At 39.4% G+C, this 21,071-nt stretch overlaps 1 protein-coding gene across 2 annotated transcripts; it reads left to right on the top strand.

The window, feature by feature from the left end:
- The first annotated feature begins 11 nt into the window (after positions 1-11).
- Positions 12-20,775, top strand: LONRF1 (LON peptidase N-terminal domain and ring finger 1). Of its 2 annotated transcripts, XM_027636189.1 has the most exons (13): positions 12-735; positions 6,809-6,927; positions 8,642-8,764; positions 9,370-9,516; positions 9,976-10,213; positions 10,299-10,389; positions 11,217-11,331; positions 11,906-12,027; positions 12,721-12,879; positions 12,989-13,151; positions 13,541-13,693; positions 16,557-16,616; positions 20,116-20,775. In XM_027636189.1, the coding sequence occupies exons 1-12, from the start codon at positions 138-140 to the stop codon at positions 16,587-16,589; spliced, it is 2,061 nt and encodes a 686-aa protein (XP_027491990.1). In that variant the 5' UTR covers positions 12-137; the 3' UTR covers positions 16,590-16,616; positions 20,116-20,775. The 2 variants fall into 2 exon arrangements, with proteins under 2 accessions (XP_027491990.1, XP_027491989.1); XM_027636188.1 differs by lacking the exons at positions 16,557-16,616; positions 20,116-20,775 and adding an exon at positions 15,237-15,981 and having other exon boundaries at positions 123-735.
- The last annotated feature ends 296 nt before the right edge of the window (positions 20,776-21,071 follow it).

Raw genomic sequence — 21,071 nt, 5'->3', positions numbered from 1 at the left:
GTTGGCGGCGCGCGCGTGGAGCGGTGTTTTGTAACCTCCTCCCGCCTCCTCCCGCCCCCCGCCCGCGCCCAGCCCGGAGCCGATCCCGGCGTCCGGAGCGGGAGCGCCACACCCCCCTCGCCGCAGCCGCGCAGCCGATGGCAGCGTCCTCTCCCGCCGTCGCTGTGGGCTCGGAGCTGCCGCCGGAGCCGGGCGGCAGCGGGGGCCCTGGCGAGGGGGCGGACGGGGAGCGGGAGCTGCTGCTGGCGCGACTGGTGCCCGCGAGCCGCCTGAAGGAAGCGGTGGGCGCGTCCCTGGCGTCGCTGTGCCTCGGCCCCCTCGGCGGAGCGCAGCGTCTCGGGACCCTCGTGGACTGCCTGGTGCTGAACTACCGCCTGCGGCAGGGGCCGGGCCGGGGCAGGGAGCGCGAGGCCGAGGGGCCGCTGCGCTGCTGCGGCTGCGGGAGGTTCCTGGGCGAGCCGGTGACCGTCCCGTGCGGGCACACCTACTGCCGCCGCTGCCTCCGCAGGGAGCTGCGGGCCCGCTGCCGCCGCTGCCGGGACTGGCTGCTGCCGGCGGGGGGCACCAGCACGGCCGCGGCCCCGATGCGCACCAGCGTTGTCCTCAACCGGCTGGCGGAGAAGTGGTTCCCGGGCGAGTGCGAGAGGGCGAGGGCCGGGAGCCGGCTGGAGGAGCTGCTGGCCCAGGGCCGCTTCCGAGAGGCGCTGGGCGCCGCCAGCCAGGCCCTGCGAGCAGGTAAGGCTGGAGGGGAGGGGAGCGCTCCCTTCCTCCGCCCGCCGGAGCCGCGAAGTTCCGCCCGTGTCTCGGCGGGACCGGGACGGGCGGGTGGCTGGGCACGGCAGGCTCAGGGGGCTGGGAGTGTAGTGGAATACGTGGGTGTGCCCTCCCTCACCTGCTTCAAGTCCGTTATGGACCTAAACGGGCCGGTAAAAAACGTCCGAAGTTTTCTCGAGTTTGAGGGGATTCGAGGAACCTCTCCATTGGGAGAGCGGAGTGGAGGGCACGCGTAGCTGGTCGGTCCCTGGTTGAGCGCCCGGCCTGGCACTGGGGTACACTTACTCGCACTTACTCCGGAGGTGTGGGGGAGCGTCCCACATGCGCTGCTTCGTGCCTCCCCCGGCACGTTCGTGTGGGACTTGTTTACAGAGGAGCTTGTGGGCTCAGCTTCGTTTCGTGTTTAGTAATCGCTGTGCGCGGTCAGGGGAAATGCAGTTGGTGTATTTAACCTTGTTTCCTGAGAGAGAGACCTATTTTCAGTCTTAAGTGTCACCAAGACAATTCCCAGCAGGCCGGGCCCAGTTGCATAAGCAGACAGGCATGGAGGGGGACAGGTTGTGTAATGGCAGTGACATCATAGGTGGGTGTGGTTGGAGTTTTATATAGTGTTGGAAGAGGGTGCAAAGAGGGAAGGTAGAGGCATGCTTTTAGGCTATCCTGTATCCGTCACAATATATGTGTCTGGTGCCATGGACATTTGAGATACCGTCAGTTTTTCAGAGTTTAGTCTTTGTAGAGGGAGTCAGATTTGTGTGATCGATACACCTAGATGGATCCAGTGACAGATTCCTCTGTTGTTTTTATTCGACTGAATTTTATCACCTGGTGACCTGAGGGGTTCCATTTTGATTTGTAGCCGTTTTTTTTTCCTGTTCATTAATTTAGGAATTAATATTTTTACAGGTTAAGCATATTACGTTTATACAGTTGTCTGCAGCGGAGGGAAAAAACCCAAAAGCTTGCATAAGTCTAATCCTTCCAATCTGTTCTGGGGAGATACATTAGATCTAGTTCCAGAATAAGCTGTTCCTAATATCGGTGAGATTAAATTGAAGATCTATTTTATATGCTTTTTGGCAACCTGATTTAAAGAGGTTCACTTCTGGCCACCAAGTCTATTTGTCAGGGTGTTTCTAAAGTGTAGGATATAGGATGGATGTGACCTGAGAGCGTGGCTGATCTATTTTAAATCTTGGAACTATAAGATGCAGACTTCTTTCCTGAAGTTCAGCATTGAGTCACAGAGGTCGCTCAGTGGCCTTCAGGGTAAAAGTGATGAATCCATTATTGATCTCAAATGTTTACAGGGATCCTACTTCATGTTTTAGCATTGCTTTGAAAGAATAAAAGAGGCAATTAATTATACAGTTTTTGTTACTATTTCTTTTATGGATTTAGCAATATTATGTAGATAACTGTGGGGAAAGAATTTTGATTCCTTTTTATGTGAATCTCCATCTTTAATTTTGGCTTTAAAATGGGTTTAAAATGTAAGAATAGCTACCAGCTGTGATGCTTAATCAAAATTTTATTATTTAAATTCAGTACACGTGCTAGAATTAAGTGCTAGAAGCTCAGTTTAAGATCTGTTGTACAATTCTTTCCTGTATCTCCCCTCCTGAGAACTATATTCTGGTAATGATATTAAAGGACTTCATGAGTCAGAGTGCAGACATACATTAAATGTGAATTTAGAGGTGTGGGCTCACAACTACAAATCGAAGGTGATTTCAGGCCAACAGATAACAAATTAATAGCTGCTGATACACTTTCAATCTTCCTCCAGAACATGAATCTTGAAAAAACTTAGAGATTGAAAAGATGTGGCTTAAGAAGTGTATTAACGTTTAAAATCGTTCATGTTCTGTTTCAGTGTTTCCTTACTGCTGCTTCATCTATTTCTTTTTAATGCAAATAGTTAAAAAATTGCGATAAACATAAATCTGATGTCTTAAATAAGGCATTGATGCTAAAAGTTTACTCAAAAAGGTATCTTTCATAACTCTTCTACATTTCTTGAAACATTTGAAACAGACCTGTTTCCCGTGGTGCAGAAGTGACTTTTGAAAAACATGAGTAATGTTAACATATTCATATGGTTAAAATATTCCTTGCAGGGTTTGAAACAAAATAGTTTAATTAAAGGAAGTATATTGAATTAAAATACAAATGCTACTTGCCTTTAATCAAGTGTCCTGAAAAACGCAGCTAATGGGCTTGAGTTTGGTCTGAATCTCAGACTTGTTCCTGCTGGAGTGGGCCTCAGGAGGTCTGTTGGGCAATCAGTCTCCTGTTCAAAGCAGAACAAATACTGAGATTGGAGTAGTGTGCTTAAGTTTTTTGAGTTTTTGTATTGAATCATGAAAACCTACAGGCTGAAGATTCCACAGCCTCTCTGCTCAGAGGTTAATTATCCTCATAGTGAAAATTTTTCTCCTTATTTCAAGTCTATTTCAGTTTATAACCATTGTCTCTTTTGTTTTTCCACTGTGCACTTCAGAGTCCTCTAGGTAACCCACTTTTGGATTCTGAAAAGGTGTTGTGTTCTCCTGATACCTTCGGGAATTGTTTTCTGCTAAACAAACCCAGTTCTCTCAGCCTCTTCTTATGGGTTGTGTGTTCCAACCCTGATAGTTAGGGTGATCCTGTAGTACTGTGTCAATAAATACTATGTCCTAAAGTTTTTCTACATAGTGGTTGTGATGTGCATGTCTTTTATTTTGAATAATTTGGTATATTATTAAGAACCATATAAAAAGCAGGCAGGATCCACGAGAGGTAGTTCCTTTGTTGGTAAGTTTATACTGACATTAGCCAGGAGCAGATGCTTTGGAAATAATATTAAAACCAAGAATGCATATTGAGTGAGTTTTTGTGTGTACACCTCTTTACACTTTCCTGTTAATGTAATAATAACAAGGAATACAGTTCTACCCTACAAGTACTTAGTGTCTTCTTTTCATTAAAATCATTTGTCTTCAGGTACGCTAAAGTGAGGCATTTTGGGATTTACAATATATTTGGTTACTGAAATTGAAATTCAAGCACTAGTTGTGTTTCTCTTGTTTATAGTCTTTGGTCTAGAGATTTGAAATTAGTTTGGATCCTCTCTTTGGGTGGCAAACATTAAAATATATGCTGAAACATTGTGAAATGTTTTTTTCATGGTTACAAAGCCTAAAAATTAAATTATGTTTACAAAATTGGATATATAAATTTAGATAGAACCAGAGAATTGTTTAGGTTGAAATTGTTAGAATTGACCTTTCAGATAATGAAGTCCAAGCGTTAACCCAGCACTGCCAAGTCCACACTAAACCATGTCCCTAAAGTGCCACATCTGAGTGTCTTTTAAGTCCCTCCAGGGATGGTGACTCCACCACTGCCCTGGGCAGCCTGTTTCAGTGCTTGACAGCCCTTTTGGTGAAGAAATTTTTCCTGATAGCCAAACTAAAAGTCCCTTGGTGCAACTTGAGGCTCTTTCCTCTCATTTTGTCAGTGTTACCTGGGAGAAGAAACAGGCCAGCCCCCACCTTGCTACACCCTCCTTTGAGGTAGTTGCAGAGAGCGATAAGGTCCCTCCTGAGCCTCCTTTTCTCCAGGTTAAACTCAGTTGCTCTTTGTAGGACTTATGCTCCAGACCCTTCACCAGCTTTGTTGCCCATCTCTGGACACACTCCAGACCCTCAATGCCTTTCTTGCAGTGAGGACCCCAAAACTGAACATGTTTCAAGCTGTGGCCTCACCAAGGCCGAGTACACGGGAACAATCACAGCCTGCTGCCCACGCTATTTCTGATACAGTCCAGGATGCCATTGGCCTTCTTGGCCACCTGGGCACACTGCTGGCTCATGGTCAGCCAACTGTCAACCACTGCCCCCATGTCCTTTTCCACTGGGCAGCTTTCCAGCCACTCTTCCCAAAGCCTGTAGCTCTGCATGGAGTTGTTGTGGTCTAAGTGCAGGGCCCAGCACTTTACCTGGATGAACCTCATACCAGTAGCCTTGGCCCATCGATCCAGCCTGTCCAAATCTCTCTGCAGAGCCTTTCTGCCCTCCAGTAAATCAACACTCCCACCCAACTTAGTGTTGTCTACAAACTGACTGAGGGTGCAGTTGATCCCCTTGTCCAGATCATCGATGAAGACATTAAAAGGACTGACCCCAATACCAAGCCCTGAGGAACATGACTTGTACTCGTCTGGCTTTTTTTTCTTGGAAATATTTAGCTCCAGTTTGTTACATGTATTGATCATTCAGTGGCAGTGTTTGTATGTTCAGCAGCGAGTTGAGGTTCCAGCTAAACTCCTTTGTTTTGTACCAGTTCAGTTGGAATCATGCATTTGTCTTTGAAAAAGAAGTGTATAAAATGTCCACCTGCTGTAGACTTGAACTCACATTTTTATCTTCAAACCACCCCTCATTCTTCCCCTAGGAAAAAAGGCTTGGAGTCCCTCAGGTCATGTTCTACACTTGAAAGTCTGAAAAAGATGCGCTTCCTCTGATTCTGTACAAATAGGCAGCTTATCAGAGAACAAAGACCTGCACTTACTGCTACCTTTGAAGAAAGAAATTTGGTTTGATACTAACTCTGCTGGACACCAGAGCCAAATACACATAAAACTCTGAAGAGTCTGATCTGAGCTCTTACCTTCCTAGGCTATAGCAGTCACAAAACACAAAGCCACAGGAAACCAGGCCTCAGAGTTGTTCTACTTGCAGAATTAGTGTTTGAGTTAGAGAGTTTCCCAGACTTCTGTTAAAACAAACATTTTATTATGTCTAAAATAAAAATGAAACAAAGCAGGTTTGGCAATATTTGTATTTCAAGGGAAACTGACAACTCCAAAGACAGTTAAAGAAGACACTTTATTTTCAGCTGTGAATTCTTCTGTGATTTTTTTTCTTAACCCTTTCTCTTCCATTGAGATCTTTTTACATGTAGCACTGTGGATCTAAATACAAAGTGATGTGGTGGAATATATGGGAACATTGACCAGGCTGACTTTTAAATGTAAAACAGGCTAATGTTGGAAATTTATGAAAGTTTATACTAGACATTTAGAATAGGCTAATTGAAATGATCGCCTCCCAGGAAAGCCTTGTTGAAACAAAATTCAAGGACTATTTGATTTTAGTATTGTTTACAGTAGACCAAGGTTTGGCTTGTTTATCTCACTCAGTGAAAAACAGGTGCATTTTTAAAAACAATCAATAACAAAGTAGTGTGCTGGCATATTTTCTAAGCAGCAACTGCACTTAGCTGTGTTACAAAACCATAGTTTTAGTGGCATGGAGATGGGTATGCTTCCCATTTGGAGGTTGCTGTACTGAAAGTGCAAAATGCTGTATGTTGGACATGAGAACTTGTCCATACTGAACACGTTCTGCCATTTCCCCATTGTAGAAGTTCCATTAGTGCAGCTCCTTTCAACAGGGCTGCCAGCTGGTGTTAAAGGCTTTCTGGTATTGGCTATCTCTTTTGGTCACATAGTGATAAAGCCTACTTCTGGTACTTCCTAAATGGATACTGCTGGGAAAGTGGCATCTGTATCTCCAGCCATAGTTGGAGGGAATTGGGCATTATAAAAACAAATTACAGTCTACAGCAAAACTTGGGCATTTGAAAGCAAACTGTGTAATGCTTAGGCTTTTAATACAAATGTGCTGAATTCCCAGATTCCTATGGTTTTGATTAGATGTACTGTAAAGATAAAGTTGACTTGGTCTGCAGTTTTTGTTGTCACAGTAGTGCAGAACAGTACTTTGTCAGCCTTTCTGATATTTGAAAATATATTTTCTTGTTGCTGCAATATACATTAGAAGATCCAAAATTTGATCCTTAGCTTAAAAGACATGAACCTGGAATTACTGCCACTTCTATTACCCAAACACTAGGGGTTAGGGGAGAATGTACTCCAGTAATTTTGGAAGTATTTTACAAATATTGTAATTATGTGATATCACTATGAAAGCAAATCTAATTACAAATTTCTGATTTTTTAAAAATGTTACCTAATTTCTGTCTTCAGATTCCAATGACTTGATGCTTAGGATTTACAGAGCTGAGTCATATGTTGGCCTCCAAGAATATAAAACAGCCATAGAAGAGCTAAATTTTGTTATTTCTAAAATGCCAAATTGGCCAGAGGTAAGTTGGTATGAGCTCATCATTTTCCAATACTGTGTTTGTCTATAAAATTAATGAATTCTAAATTATACTTGAATTGTTTAAAAACCTGTGTCAGCTTCTTTAAACATTATTTTGTGAGACGTGCAAAATGCTAAAAGGCACATTGAAAATAGTTAATTTGTATGAGACTAGCTACTGATGAGTATGGCAGGTTAGGGCTGGTTGATAAATATACTTAGAGTTGGGATGGTTTATGGTGATGTAATCAGTAACAGCTGGGGTTTGGGGCTTCTTTTGTTTATTTGTTAATTTTTGTTAACAGAAGGATACTTTTCTTGGAAGTTTTTCTTCAAAAAGCCCAAAGAATCTCAGTGGGCACTGAGCTTTGCAAATAGTCCAGGCAGCTGGGGAGTCAGTGGTCTTCAGAACCCTTACGATGCTGCACATTGTAGCACTGTCTAAACTGAGCGCAGCAGGAGCAGCAATATCTTGCCACATGAGGGGACATTGCTGCTGTCTTGGTTTGTCCTGTGTTCAGCAGTTCAGTTGCTACTGCAAATTCATAAAGCCCTCCTGCTTTTCATGTCTCAGTCTTGGTAGCGTTGTCTACTTTTTTCTGTATGTTTGGAAAGAAGCCTCACTTTGTTTAACTGAGCTTGGTTTGATGGATGGATTCCTATAACAATCCTTATCTCTGAAGGAAAATTAACTGTAAGAGGAGGATTAGCATGCTTCCCTTCTTCAGAATACATCTTAATTGAAACTGCCCAAATTCATCAAAGAGGATGCATGCCCTCATCTCGAAGTCTTGTTGAACAGATGCTACTGTTCATACAGTCATTCATCCTGTAGAAACTGTACTCTGGGGTTTGTTTGTTGTTTGGTTGGAGTTTTTGTTTGTTTGTTTGTTTGTTTGTTTTTGAAGTTTAGTTTCTGGCCCATTATCCAAATTCTCGTATACAGATAGATATTGTTGTTTTAACTAACTTTTATTAGATAACTGTTTGTTTTATCTAACTATTTATATTACTGCCAGTGCAACTTTTAAAAACTGAGATAAGTTCTTAGTCCCAACATCATCTAGTTACAACTAAGTTTAGCAAAATTCAGTAGTTTTTCTTCCACCTTTTTTTTTCAGACCAAATAATATACAGATTTTTTTTTCCTGTTGCTATCTAGTGCTCAAGCATAAAATATAGTTGGAGGAAGCAACTCCAAAAATGCATTGTTTTGTGTTAAGAATGTAGATTGAGATGAACGTAAGGGATGCACAGTTGTGTGGGTTGTTTTGTTCGTAGTCCATCTTTTCCTACATGCTGGAACCATAAGGCTTTTAATGAAAGAGAGGCAAAAAAGGGTATCCTGTGAGCTGTTATGTGAGGTTATGTAATAATTTGCATTTCTTGTCCCCCTTCTTCCTCTCCAGAGGGTCCCAGAAGAGGGAAACCAAGGCCTTTTGTGCATTAAGCGCTAGTCAGGTTTTTAACCCTTTTGTATAAGCCAGATCAAATTAACTGGAAGAAGACTCACACCAGGCTATTCCATGACTCTTTTCAGACACTAGCATATGTATATTAGACAGGGCATATGGATTATCCACACTGTGCACTGTTGAAGAGCTACATTCTTTTTGTCGCGGCAGGTTCTAATTCTAACTGTTGCAGTGCCTGTAAGATCAGTACTGCAGTTCAACATACTCTCTAGAAATGTCTTCGTGGTATCTGTTTCTCAGGTCTACTTCCGGAAAGGAAAAGTGCTGCAAGACTCTGGCTTTGTAGGTGATGCCTTACAGCTGTTTCTACAGTGCTTAGCCCTTGATGAGGACTTTCTTCCAGCCAAGCTAGAAGTAGAAAAGGTATTCATGATACTGGATTCTTGTCTCTGGTTTGTTTCCTTTATAAAGCTCCCATTGTGGTAGACTTTGAGCATCTAAAATGTTCATTACATGCAGAGACAGTTTGGATGGCAGATTACTTTTAAGATATATCTTAAATCATACTACACTGAAGAGATATTCCCAGTGTATGCATTTTAAATACATGTTTAAAAGTACATATGCTTTTGAAGTTACTATATGAATATCTAGAAAACTGCAAAGCAGGCAGCGTGTTAAATTTTCTAAGTCAAAATCTTTTGTGCCCAGAGCACAACAGGTTTTCTTTGATAATAAAAATTTATAATGAAAAAAAGCATAATACTGAATTGATAATGTATAACTCTGTTTGAAGAGCTCACTAGCTTGTAGTAGAAAAGATTTCTAGGTAAATTTCTTTTTATCAGTGTAGGTATGTAGGTTTCTGCTTGTTTTCAACTCTGCTTTCTCAGTTACTGCTTAAATAAAGTTCTGTTTATGAGGATAACTTCACAGAGATTTACTTCTTACTTTTGGTATGTAGTTTTATTACAAAGGTATGTCTTGATTATTTTTCTTTATTATTGACATTTAGCTATTTTTTCTAGACATTGTGTGATGTTTTGTCACCAGAGAAGCTAGGTGAGAGTTTGAAGGAATCTGCTTGGAATTCAGTCCATATTCGAAATAAACCTTTTCTGCTTGGTTCTGAGGTGACTGCATCTTACTGCAACTTACAAAACTGTCCTCAGCAGGTAACAAAAATTCTAGGATAACTTTTGTTGTTGGCTGATATGCAAACATTGGATGTGCTGATACCCTGATTCGTCTTACTTTCCAGTGTAAATACTGACTTTCTGTGATTGAATTGGAGGAAAAGAGTCATGATTTGGGAGGAATATATTTTCATTTGTAGTGTTAAAACTCCTCACTCTAGTGAGCTGCAACAAGTAATAAAGTAGTACTTAAGTTTGATATCAGGGACTTCAAAATAAAGAGAAATACAATTTTTCTTCTCTTTGAAGCAGATGAAGATTGTTAAATTGGTAATGCTAAGCCAATTTGAGTACTGTCTTGACTTACAAGTTTCTCTCAATAACTAATGAACTAACTGTGGGTATCAGTTTGGCTTATATATCTTTGCGTGGTCACATCTTACATACCTAGATTTGTGTTACTCTTAAAATACAGTTCAGTTCATCTCACTATTACAGAGTTCAGGAGGATCAGATGTACTGAAGCCTGTCAGTGGAGGCTTAAATCGTGCACAGTCTGCCCATGCTCTTAATTCAACAAAAGACCTTGCCAAGGAAGATGGCTTAAAGAGAGTGTCTTCTGAACCCCTTCTCTCTGGCCAAGGAAAAAGTGCTTTGTTAAAAAGAAAGCTTTCCTTTTCAGAACAGGATGCAGTTGTATGTGAAGATGGAAGAAACAAACACAAAAAGCAAGGAGGTAAACAGTCACTTACTTTGAAATTTAAAGTATTTACTGCCTTGTACCTTTTTTTCAAGGAGTATTTTGTCTTGCTTTTCTTTAGAAAGTACAAAAAGGGATGTGACACTGGCCTTTGGAACAATTCCTGGGGATTTGATTGATGTATCAGATTTTGAGTGCTCTCTATGTATGAGGTAAGATTTTGTCCTTGATGCAGTATTTCTGTTACAGATGCTTGGCACATATCTGTTACGTGTATGAACTGTAGGTTGTTATGAATTCTGCTATCAGTCAATAATTGCACCTTTTCTCTATCCCTGAAATTAAGTGTTTATTTAAATGTCACCTGCTACAGCACTATATACTATAGGACTATTTTAATCAAGTTGCCTTCTACATTAAACTTGGCATTGTTAACTGGTAACCATAAAAGTACAGGGTCTTTTGTTGTTAAATGTTAGGGGGTTTTTGAGTCAATAAAAGTATTATTTTGGAAAGGCTAATTCTCAGAAGTATTACCTGTGAACCTCGTATTTGTCTGGGAGATGTAGATGCTTTAGAATGTTAGTTTACTTAAATGTAGCTGATGTATTTGAAGTCTCTTATTGAATTGTCTTGCTTTTCAGAATAAATACTGTAAAACATATGGTGTATACTAAACTATCCATAGTTATGTTACTAGTATGTAATACTGCTATGTAGAACAACTTAGCTTGTCAAAGAATCACTCCATTTTGTGTATTCTGAATCTCTAGCGAGACCAAAAACTGTGTTTTGGGATAAATGTTTAGGTACTTAAAGTGCTGGAATGTGTCCAGATCCATCAGAAAACAAAAAAATGAGTGATGAAGTAAATGGAAACAAACTGCAGTATAGAGGAAAAAGTAGAATAAGGAGACATGGAATTAATTTTTCTCTGCTTTATTGTAGTATAGCTAGTCTTTTAAAGAGGTTAATCATTGACTCTTTTAGCAAAAGACATGCTGGCCATAGGATCTAACTTCTAATAATTTTGTTTCAGGCTATTCTTTGAGCCAGTGACAACCCCTTGTGGACATACTTTTTGCAAAGGTTGTTTGGAACGATGTTTAGATCATGCTCCACAGTGTCCACTCTGTAAGGAGAGCTTGAAAGAGGTATTGTTTCTCAGTAAAGCTTACAAATACAAATATTGTATAATTTTAAAGGCTGCTTCACTTGAACCCAATAACTTGGTTTTGCTTGGCTTTTGGGTTGCTGCTAGAATGGAAAAACTTGGGACAAATTTTTTCAATACAAGTTGATTAGATTTGCTTCAGGGTCTTAGGGGTTTTATGTTTCTGTGACCATCTACTGGTGTAATTAAATCCTGAGTATTCATAAACTTTGGTAAGTATTCAGTTAAATCTCTCTGTGATTTCTGTACATTTCCCTTGTTTGTATGTCTGTATATCCTAGGAAAACAGTTCTGTCTCTGGTAAGCACAGAACTACAAATCAAGTTAGACACTAAATGTGTCAGACACTAAGAACTCATGAAGAGAATGTAATTTTCAAATATTGGAGTATCCTTAGGTGTTAAGCAGTGAAGCATAAGAACTTCAGAGCTGTAAGTTTTCATGGGTTTTAAGACACGTCATAGATCATATTTTTAAATAAGCTGCATTTTCTGAAATGTTTTTTTAATATATATGAAAAGAAATATTAATGTGTTTTTTGAAATTGCTTACAGTACCTTGCAAGTAGAAAATACAGTATCACAGAACTGCTGGAGGAATTAATAATGAAATATTTGTCTGATGAATTATATGAGAGAAAAAGAATTCATGCTGAAGAAACTGCTGAACACTCCAAGTAAGCTTGCTGTCTTGAGAAACTTGAGAAATTAGTATGGAAATCCTTTATAGAAATATTTTCTTATTTTTGTGGTTATTAATAATGGTATATTATGGATGCAAGAAGGAGTATGAAGCTTGTCCAGGTCCTTCCGGGTGGCATCCCATCCTTCAGATCTGTCAACCACACCACTCAGCTTGGTGTCAGCAGATTTGCTGAGGGTGCTCTCAATCCCTTCATCTGTGTCATTAATGAAGATACTAAACAGTGCAACTCCCCATATGGATGCCTGAGGGCCACCACTTGTCACTGATATCCCCTGGGACTCAGCCATTGGCCACTATCCTCTTGATGCCACCGTTTCTGAGAACATAATGGCTTGTATGGCTCAAAACAAAAAGGAAAAAAGTACCCAGCACTCCTGTCCCCAAAACTGAGCCCTTCATTCACTGACTAGATACTCTACTCAGTAGCTAGATAACTATGAGGCTTACTGTCCAGTGTGTATACAAATCAGTACATAGGTATTGTGTCACTGTTACGTGTTTTTAGTGTTTATGAAAGTTTATACAAAGTGCTTAAACTTTGAAAGTTCCTACCCATGCTTTATGACCTCACACATAGCAAACATACTGAAAAAAATGTTTTATCTTGGCATAGCTCAGTGTTTAGATTTTGAAGCCACTTATTTCATTTGATGTTCTCTTGAAGCTTGACCAAGAATGTTCCCATGTTTGTTTGCACTATGGCATATCCTACTGTGCCTTGCCCTCTACATGTATTTGAGCCAAGATACCGACTCATGATTCGCAGGAGTATGGAAACTGGAACTAAGCAGTTTGGGATGTGCATAAGTGATTCTCAAAATGGGTAGGTTCACATTCTAAATCTGAGCTTCTCATCTCTTATGTCTTTTTTAATTAAAAAAGTGTCCTTTCAGAAGTGTGTAATTGAATTACTTACAAGGTCTCTTTTGTAGTTTTGCAGATTATGGTTGCATGCTGCAAATAAGGAATGTTCATTTTCTACCTGACGGACGGTCTGTTGTTGATACAGTTGGTGGAAAGAGATTTAGAGTTTTACAGAGAGGGATGAAAGATGGTTATTGCACTGCGGACATTGAATATTTGGAAGATGTTAAGGTATCTAGAATGCTGTCTAAATATTTAGTAGTATTAATATATGAAGATTTTTGCTTCATTTGTTCTTAAGAGCTCTGTTTCAAATTTTTCAGTCCCTAGACCGCTGGAAGATTCAGTGCCAGCACGTGGAATAAATGGCAGCTAGCATAATTTTTTATTATAAAGCAACTAAGAAATACTATAGTTTTTTTTGTTTAAGCAGTAGTTTGAAGCTGTAACTTTAAAAATATTGCACGATTTCTTTACTATTCAGTCATTAGTAATCAAGGTTTAGGAGAAAGCAAGAAGTGTATCTAAATATAGTTGAAATTGAATTTTTTTTGATGTTAGTTTAAACACCTTATTGTTTCTTTATCACTAATCATATTTTCATAACTTTCCTCCTATAGGTTGCTGATGAAGAAGAACTAAAGAAATTGACAGAGCTTCACAATTTTGTTTACAATCAGGCCTGCAGTTGGTTCCAAAACTTAAGGAACAAATTTCGCACTCAGATTCTTCAGCACTTCGGGCCAATGCCTGACAGGGAGGAAAATATACAGGTGAGACTCAAATAATATCAATTATTAGGTGCTTATTTCTAGAAATAAAAACCCTGTTAACAACTGCTAAGCATTAAAAAAAAAAACCCACCACTTTTTTCCCAGCTTCAAAGGCAATAAGGCTTGCACCTCGTTTCTCTTATGCTGAGCAACAAAAAGCAATTCTGTCACTGGTCATCAGTTTTTGCAGGAAAAGATGATATGCTGCAGTGGAGATAAAAATAAAACTAGTAAACTGAAAGCACTTTAAACTCTAGTAACATTTAAACTGTTTGTGTAAAGCTGTTAGAACCTAAAGTGAAAAAAACCCTTGAATTTTCTTCCCTGTGAAAGTCAGGGAAGAAACTGAAACTGCCATATGCAGGCAAAGAGTTAATCACAAATAACACTTTCCTCCTTTCTAAGCTAGTGCCATAAACTTCTGCAGCTGCTAGGATTTGACAGATGTTTCTTAAGAAACTAGCTGCAGTAGTCTATTTTAATGGTTATAATGTAACAATTACCGAAGGTTTGTGACATCCTGAGAGACTGGAGGCTGTAGAAAAGTAATTAAAAAAATGTAAAATTTGGCTTTTAAAGCAGAATTATATGTGGATTGGGATCTTATGGGAGCTTGTCCCTCACCCATCTGCTGTATACTTTTATGAGGCTATATTAACCAGTCTGGGAGGACTGTAGATGCTCTAGAGGCCAGTGCATGATTTCAGAAGTGATTTTAGAACAATTAAATAAAAAAATAGATTGGAAACAACATACTAGGAAAGAGGAATATATGTACAAAACTGCAGTAACTGGTAGGGCAGCAATACTGTGGGTGTGTACCTGAGATTTATAATAGGACACAAATCAAAGCTGTGTGATACAGCTGAAAGTGAAGAAATATCATCTTGGAGTGTACCACTATTAGTAATATTTTTGCAAATCATTTGAGGTGATTAATCTTTTCTGCAGTGATAAGATCTCTGCTGAGGAATATTCTGTCCAGTTCATGGCCTGACATGTAATGCTTCGTGTTGGTAATTAAATAAAGTACAGGAAAAAATTACAGAGTATGTTTTAACAGCTTAGAAGAAAGTGATTAAGTAGTGCTGCTCTGTGTAGGAGCTAATGAAAAAGGGAGTGGAATTGGGAGGTGATCAAATAAAGATAACTTTAATGAAAATATTAGGCTTCGTAAATATTCAAGCCTTAAGAATAGCATGACAGGTATTGGGTTTAATTTTTATCAGAGAAGTTTGTTATTAGGTGACTGTCTTATACCTAACCATCTTTTCCCAAGGAAGCTGTGAGCTTCTGCTTCCTATGTTATATTAAAAATAATTGCTTTATCCAGCCTAGTTTAAGTGTACTTTGTTTGACTTTTCAGTTGGGGAGGGATCAGAAGAGACCCCTTGAGGACTCTTGTCTCACGGATCTGGAATTCTGTAGTTAGTATCAAACTTTAAAGTAGTCTTGGTCATTGATGACTTTATCTTTTGATGTTTTCATGGTAGTCAACTATACAACATTGGTCATGGGTAACTAACTTATCTTTTATTTTTAGGCAATGCCCAATGGTCCTGCTTGGTGTTGGTGGCTTCTAGCCGTTCTCCCAGTAGACCCCAGATACCAGCTGTCAGTTCTCTCCATGATGTCTTTAAAAGACCGTCTGATAAAAATCCAACATATACTCACATATTTTTCTAGAGACCAGTCCAAGTGACTAACCGCCTGGGTCTTCCTGAAAAGTTACTCTGTTCTGGTTGTAGTAGCAGCTGGAATTTTTGCTGCCTTTGCACATCTAGTACTGGTTTGAGAAGTGTAATGGAACTGTTTTTTCTCTCCTCTCCACCCTCTCCACTTCCTGAACCATGTGGTTCTTTGAATGCACACTTTCTTCAACTATGAGAGAAGACCACTGACGATTGCACAAAGTCAATCCAGCTAGATATGTTTTTCACATTATCTACATTAAAATTTGCACTATGTAGAAGAGAACTTTTTTGAGACTTGATCATTTTAGCAACTGACTTTTTTAAGCTGTGGAAGTGCAGGACTTAAGGCTGACAGTCCAAGTTTACAGCACTGAGGAGGTATTAAAGGTTTTGCAAATGTTTGCCTCATACAACTGTTCTTTTGCTGTTTGCACAAATATTTGAAATATAGTATTGAATGTTACAGTTGGATATTACTACTCTTGTTGAATTATCTTGACCATGAATGAGGCACAGATTTTTAAGTTTCTTGTAATTGTATGCATCACAAAATAGGTGACATTATGAACTGTATGCTGAACTGGGAGCCTATTTTAAGGAACAAATGCAAAAAAAAAAGGTACTTCTGTCTAAAAATACTTAAACTGTGAATATGGTTTACATACTTAGGCCTGTACATGTTGAAGAGGAAACTGAAATCTAAATGCTAGTACCAGTTACATTTCTACTGGACTTTTGAGGCTGGCAGTTCTTCCAGAGCACACACTTAGTTTGTAGAGCTTAGAAGAAGAAATCTTAAGAGTGTGCGCGCGCGTCTGTTGGGGGTTGTGCATCCAAGATTCAAAAGCTTAAAGTTTTTATTTGAACTTTTTAAGTTGGTGCAAATGTGAGTTCTATGCCTTATTCATATCAATAGTAGAGCACACTGCAGTGGCAAGGTTAGCATCATGCTGCCGATAGGTACTTTTTGTAATTAAAGTTTGCATATTTGTGAATATGTCTGATACTGGCTTTCTTGTATGTAAATCATTTGTAAAATATTTCTTAAATCTTGCTTTTGCTAATATATTTAATTTTCAATAAAAGCTGAAAGTTTGTAATATTTTAAACTTTATCAGAAACTAAAAATCACTTTCTTTTTTCATATGCCTCTATTCTGGGATCTTAAGTACATCCAGAAGCTGCTGTTTAACCTACATTAAGGTTGTGAGCACTTCATGACGTAACTGGTATGTACATAATCTGTTTCTGATTATAGCACCTGTCTCAGACTGATTATTGGTCAGACAAGTTTTTTGCTGGTGGCCTGCTTTTCTATCTATTTTGTTTAAATCAGGTATGAAGTTTGCATTTCGCAAAACTTAGAAATTGTGGGAATCTGTTCTTGCAGAACAGTGAGAGCTGTTAGTCAGATGCTCTGGCCTTGTTCTCTTCGGGGGTCCAAGGTTTGAGATATTACAGGCAGCCCAAGATCTGCTGGATCATTTTTAATGTGGTTTTCTATCTAGGGTAAATTTTCCATTTATGGTACGAATAAAATCCTGGATTAATATTTAGAACGCTTTATTTGCATAATAAAAGAAGAAATGGAATCCTCTATTTCTCCACTTCCATATGTTGTAACTTTAGAAACTTAATCTTTGCATCACCATGATCTTCTTAAGAATGTAGGTGGCAGGATTTTTTTACCTTGGCGGCAAAAAGTCCCTGTAGCCAGGCTGGAAATACCCAAATAAACTAGTGGTAATTTTTTTTTTTTCTTCTTACCAAGAGCCTTAGTTTTGAAATTGAGTATTCCCTACTCTGCTGGAAGATGTGGTTTCTAAATGTTTTTATACATTCCCATGACTTTTTAATAAGGTAAAAATTCAGATAAAGTATCAGTTGGCTTGCACTGTCCTGTACCTAAGTGTGTTCTATTTCTGGAATTGTATAAACTACGTAAGGTAAAACATTATTAAAAGGAAACAGCAACAACATAAAAAGGAAAGTAACTGTGTTTAACACATGTTGCATTGAGGCTGGTTGTAAGTATACTCTTTGGTAGCTATTCCACAGACGTGATTATTGTATGTGCTCTTGGGAGTGATAGAAAATTGTGAGTGGGGACGAAAGATTTTTAAGAGGTTTTTCGAGTTGGAATTTTTTTAAGTGAATGTTTTGTGGACCAGATTTTATCACTTTGTGCAGTTAGAATGAGACAGTAAAACAAGCTTGACTGAATGTTTGCATAGCCCTTTCAGTAAGTATCTTGGAGAGATACTATGCTGTACTTTGCACATCATACTTTGAATTTGGGGAGTATCTTCTTATTCTTACAATTATTTTTTTATCCCCCCCATCACACAGCAAGGGTTCTTTAGCTGTCAAACAATAAATAGCAACTGACTAAGGATAAAGTTTGATCACCTTTTATTATTATAATAAGGTTGAAAATCAATGTAATTAGGCCTGAGCAGAATGCAAGTGAACTAGGCATAGGGAAAAGGGGAAAGCTCACTTGCTGTGTAGGCAAGGTACAACACCTCAAATGATTAGACTTACCTGATGAGGAGCAACAGCCAAGAGAATTGTCAAGCTCTCATTTTCTCTCATGACAAAAGGAGGTCTCCTTCTCTGGGCCGCACCCTTGGACCAGCCAACAAAACTACCCCAAGTTATTGTTATTTACAAGATTGTGCTTTCTTTGTTCAGTCATATGATTGACAAGTTGATGGAGAAATGTTCTTTATGTAAGTGTGAGAACAAAACTAAATGTGTCTCAAAAGATTGGTGATCCATAAATAGCTATAAGTGAATTGGATGTGCATGTATGTTAGTATGAGAAAGGTCGTAAACTTTAACATGAGGGTTTGGAGTCACTGTACTGAGAACTGTCTGCTCAGAAGTGATGTGTATTTTTCAAATGTTTCTGGCAAGGACCTGTTCCCAGTTTTGCTAAGTTGTGGCCAGAGATCTCGCTGAAATTCTTAGTTTATGATTAATATTCACCTCTAGTCTCATTACTCTTACCAAATGTCATTTTTTGTAGCAACTTTGAGCCCTTGGAGAGAACCAATGTTCAGCTTTTTTGGTATGAAATGTCAACTTCACATTTCTCCATCTAACTTCTCTTTTGGCAATTGGCAAATATTTGTCACAGTCATTCTAGCTAATCATTTCTCTATGGGCCTAAGTTTCTGGTTTCTAAGTTACTGGTTCTGGGTTTCTTTAAGGACAGTATGCAAAGATAGTTGTAAGATATTGGGGGGGGGGATACTTGAAGCTATGCTAGAACATTAGTTCTCTGGGAAGAAGTGTTTGCTCTGAACCCCATGAAAGATGAGGTCAGATTCAAATGTTGCTAGAGGCTTTAGAAAGATTGTCATCGTTTGGTTTTATAAGTGATCTAATCCATTCCTTTCAGTATATGTGGGATGGGGTAAATATCTACTAAATACTCAGATTTTGCTTTAGACTCACAATAATTACACATAAGACATGGTAGAGCTGATCTGCACAACTGAGTCTTCTGGACAACAGCATGAGGGAGCCTTGTAGTGCAAGGCTCTGCTTGCTTGACAGTGGGGCAGCAGCAATTCCCAGAGAGAATGGTTAAACTTCAGCTTTGAGCAGGTCCTCAGGAGCAGTAGACAAACCACAACTGCCCAGCCTGCACCTGTGCAAGGCTAAAATGTTTCTTTTTCAGTACTGACTTTGACTGTACAGACCTGGCTATTTACAATTGGATTTATAATGGGAAGAAGGTAACTCCACTTAGTAGATAAGAGATACCTGTACAAGGAAGATTGTATCCATGCCACTTGGTATCACACTGAAATCTGCCCATTATCTTCTCATTTATGTGCTTTTCTAAAATTAAAAACAAAACAAAACCAAACCAAAAAGGCAAAAAAACCAAACCAAACAACAACAAGCAAACAAACAATCAAACAAAACCAAAAAAACCCCAAAACTCCAAAGCTGTAAAACATTCAATGCTAGGATATAAATTATTCTCAGGCATTTATCAAAACAAAGCAAAACAGAGTTCACTGAGCCTTGATTTTTTTTGTGAAGTTATATTTTCCTGGACACTCATAACTGTGACTGCTTTTACAAGCAAAGGCCAATAGTGGGATTTCACCATAGATTTAAAAAAATAATTGCACTAGTGATAGTATGATGTAGCTTTATTGCAGTCAGGAGCGCTTATGAGGATGTGGCAGGCTCTCTAGGACAAAAAGTTTTGAATGTTTAAGAGAAAGCAGTTGCTAAAGAAGTCATTACACTTCTAGTTGAGGGGTTTGATTTCGTTTGGTAAATAAGATGGAAGAACGTCCTATATTGGAAATTACTTTTAAAGCAGACTGAATATGAACCTGTACTAGCTGGGAAGCTGGCCATTTACTAGATGTTTAGTGTGTTAGAAAAGGGAAATGATGTAATGGGAAACTGGAGGCTGTGCTGTATTAAGACAAATACAGTCACTTTCCAATCCAAACAGAAATTCTCTGGAGCTTGGCATCTTAAAATACTTAATTATATTATCTATTTGAGTGACTGTTGGTTCCTTGCACTCAAGAACTTTCTGGTCTGTCAGCTCGGAATGTTTTTATCAGCATAAAGAGCTATACAAGGGGCTTGGCAAAGTGGGCTACTACCTTACAGTGCTGTAAGGGGAGGGGGGAGTGGTGATGTTTCTTTTATCCTTTTTTTATATTTTTATTTTTCCCCCTCTTGCGTCAGACCTGACTCAGTTCTGACTGAGGGTTTCTTGGGGGGACTGCCACAGCCCCTCCTATTTCCCCTGCCAGTGTATCAGACCCATTTATCAGACGTTTCAGCCAACTGCTGCCTGCTAGATGAAGTCCCAAAGTCTGGGAAGCAACGAGTGAAGGACAGCCTGTTCTTTTCTGTGGAAAGCTCTGTCCTTGAAAAAGACTTGAACTTGATGCTTGATATTCGCAAGCATCTGTTGAGCTTCTGGCAACTTGTTTGCTGTACTGTTTTTCTGTGAAGATACCCTCCTACTGGTGATGACATCTGTCAGCAGGAGGGGAGAGATAAAAGCTGTTGCAGTTAATTCTTTTACCAAGTTCCATGCAAATACATCTTCATTCCTTCTTAAAAGACGCTTTGAATTTTACCTTCCACATGGAACAACAAATATTCTAAGATCATTACACTCAGAGTATACTCTTTCAGGAAGTGAATCCTGCAGAAAGCTCCCCACTCCAGTTGAACTGACATGTCATGATGTCCATACAGAAGAAAGTTAACAGAACCTGTCTGAGGCCTGCTACAAGACTCCTGAGGCAGAAACCCAAAGCTCTAGAGGCAACCTCTGTTGTGGTTATTTAAGGAAATAAACTGAGACAGTGTGGGGGTAAAAAGGGAAATTAAGATCTTCCCTTCCTTTTTCTTTGAGTATAAATTAGTTTAAAACAAAGACTGCCTTAATGCCATTCCCAAGAAGCCTAAAGCACATCGTTGGCCTTCAACTCACTTTTACAGTTCCGCCCAGGCAGTGGATATTGAAACCCTACTTTCGGTCTTCCAGATAGGCACTTTAACCTTTGAGCTGTGGATGGATGACAAACCAGTGGGAGCAGTGACTTTGTTTCCCCCTCATTTTCCAGAATGTTTTTTGGGGGAGATTGGATTTTTTTGGAAACAAAGTGATATAAAAACTGAGCACCAGG

This window comes from Corapipo altera, unplaced genomic scaffold, assembly GCF_003945725.1.
Source record: "Corapipo altera isolate COAL_440 unplaced genomic scaffold, ASM394572v1 22b, whole genome shotgun sequence".
Classification (NCBI taxonomy): domain Eukaryota; kingdom Metazoa; phylum Chordata; class Aves; order Passeriformes; family Pipridae; genus Corapipo; species Corapipo altera.
The sequence above is the reverse complement of the archived record's forward strand: the minus strand, read 5'-3'. Positions and strand labels throughout refer to the sequence as shown.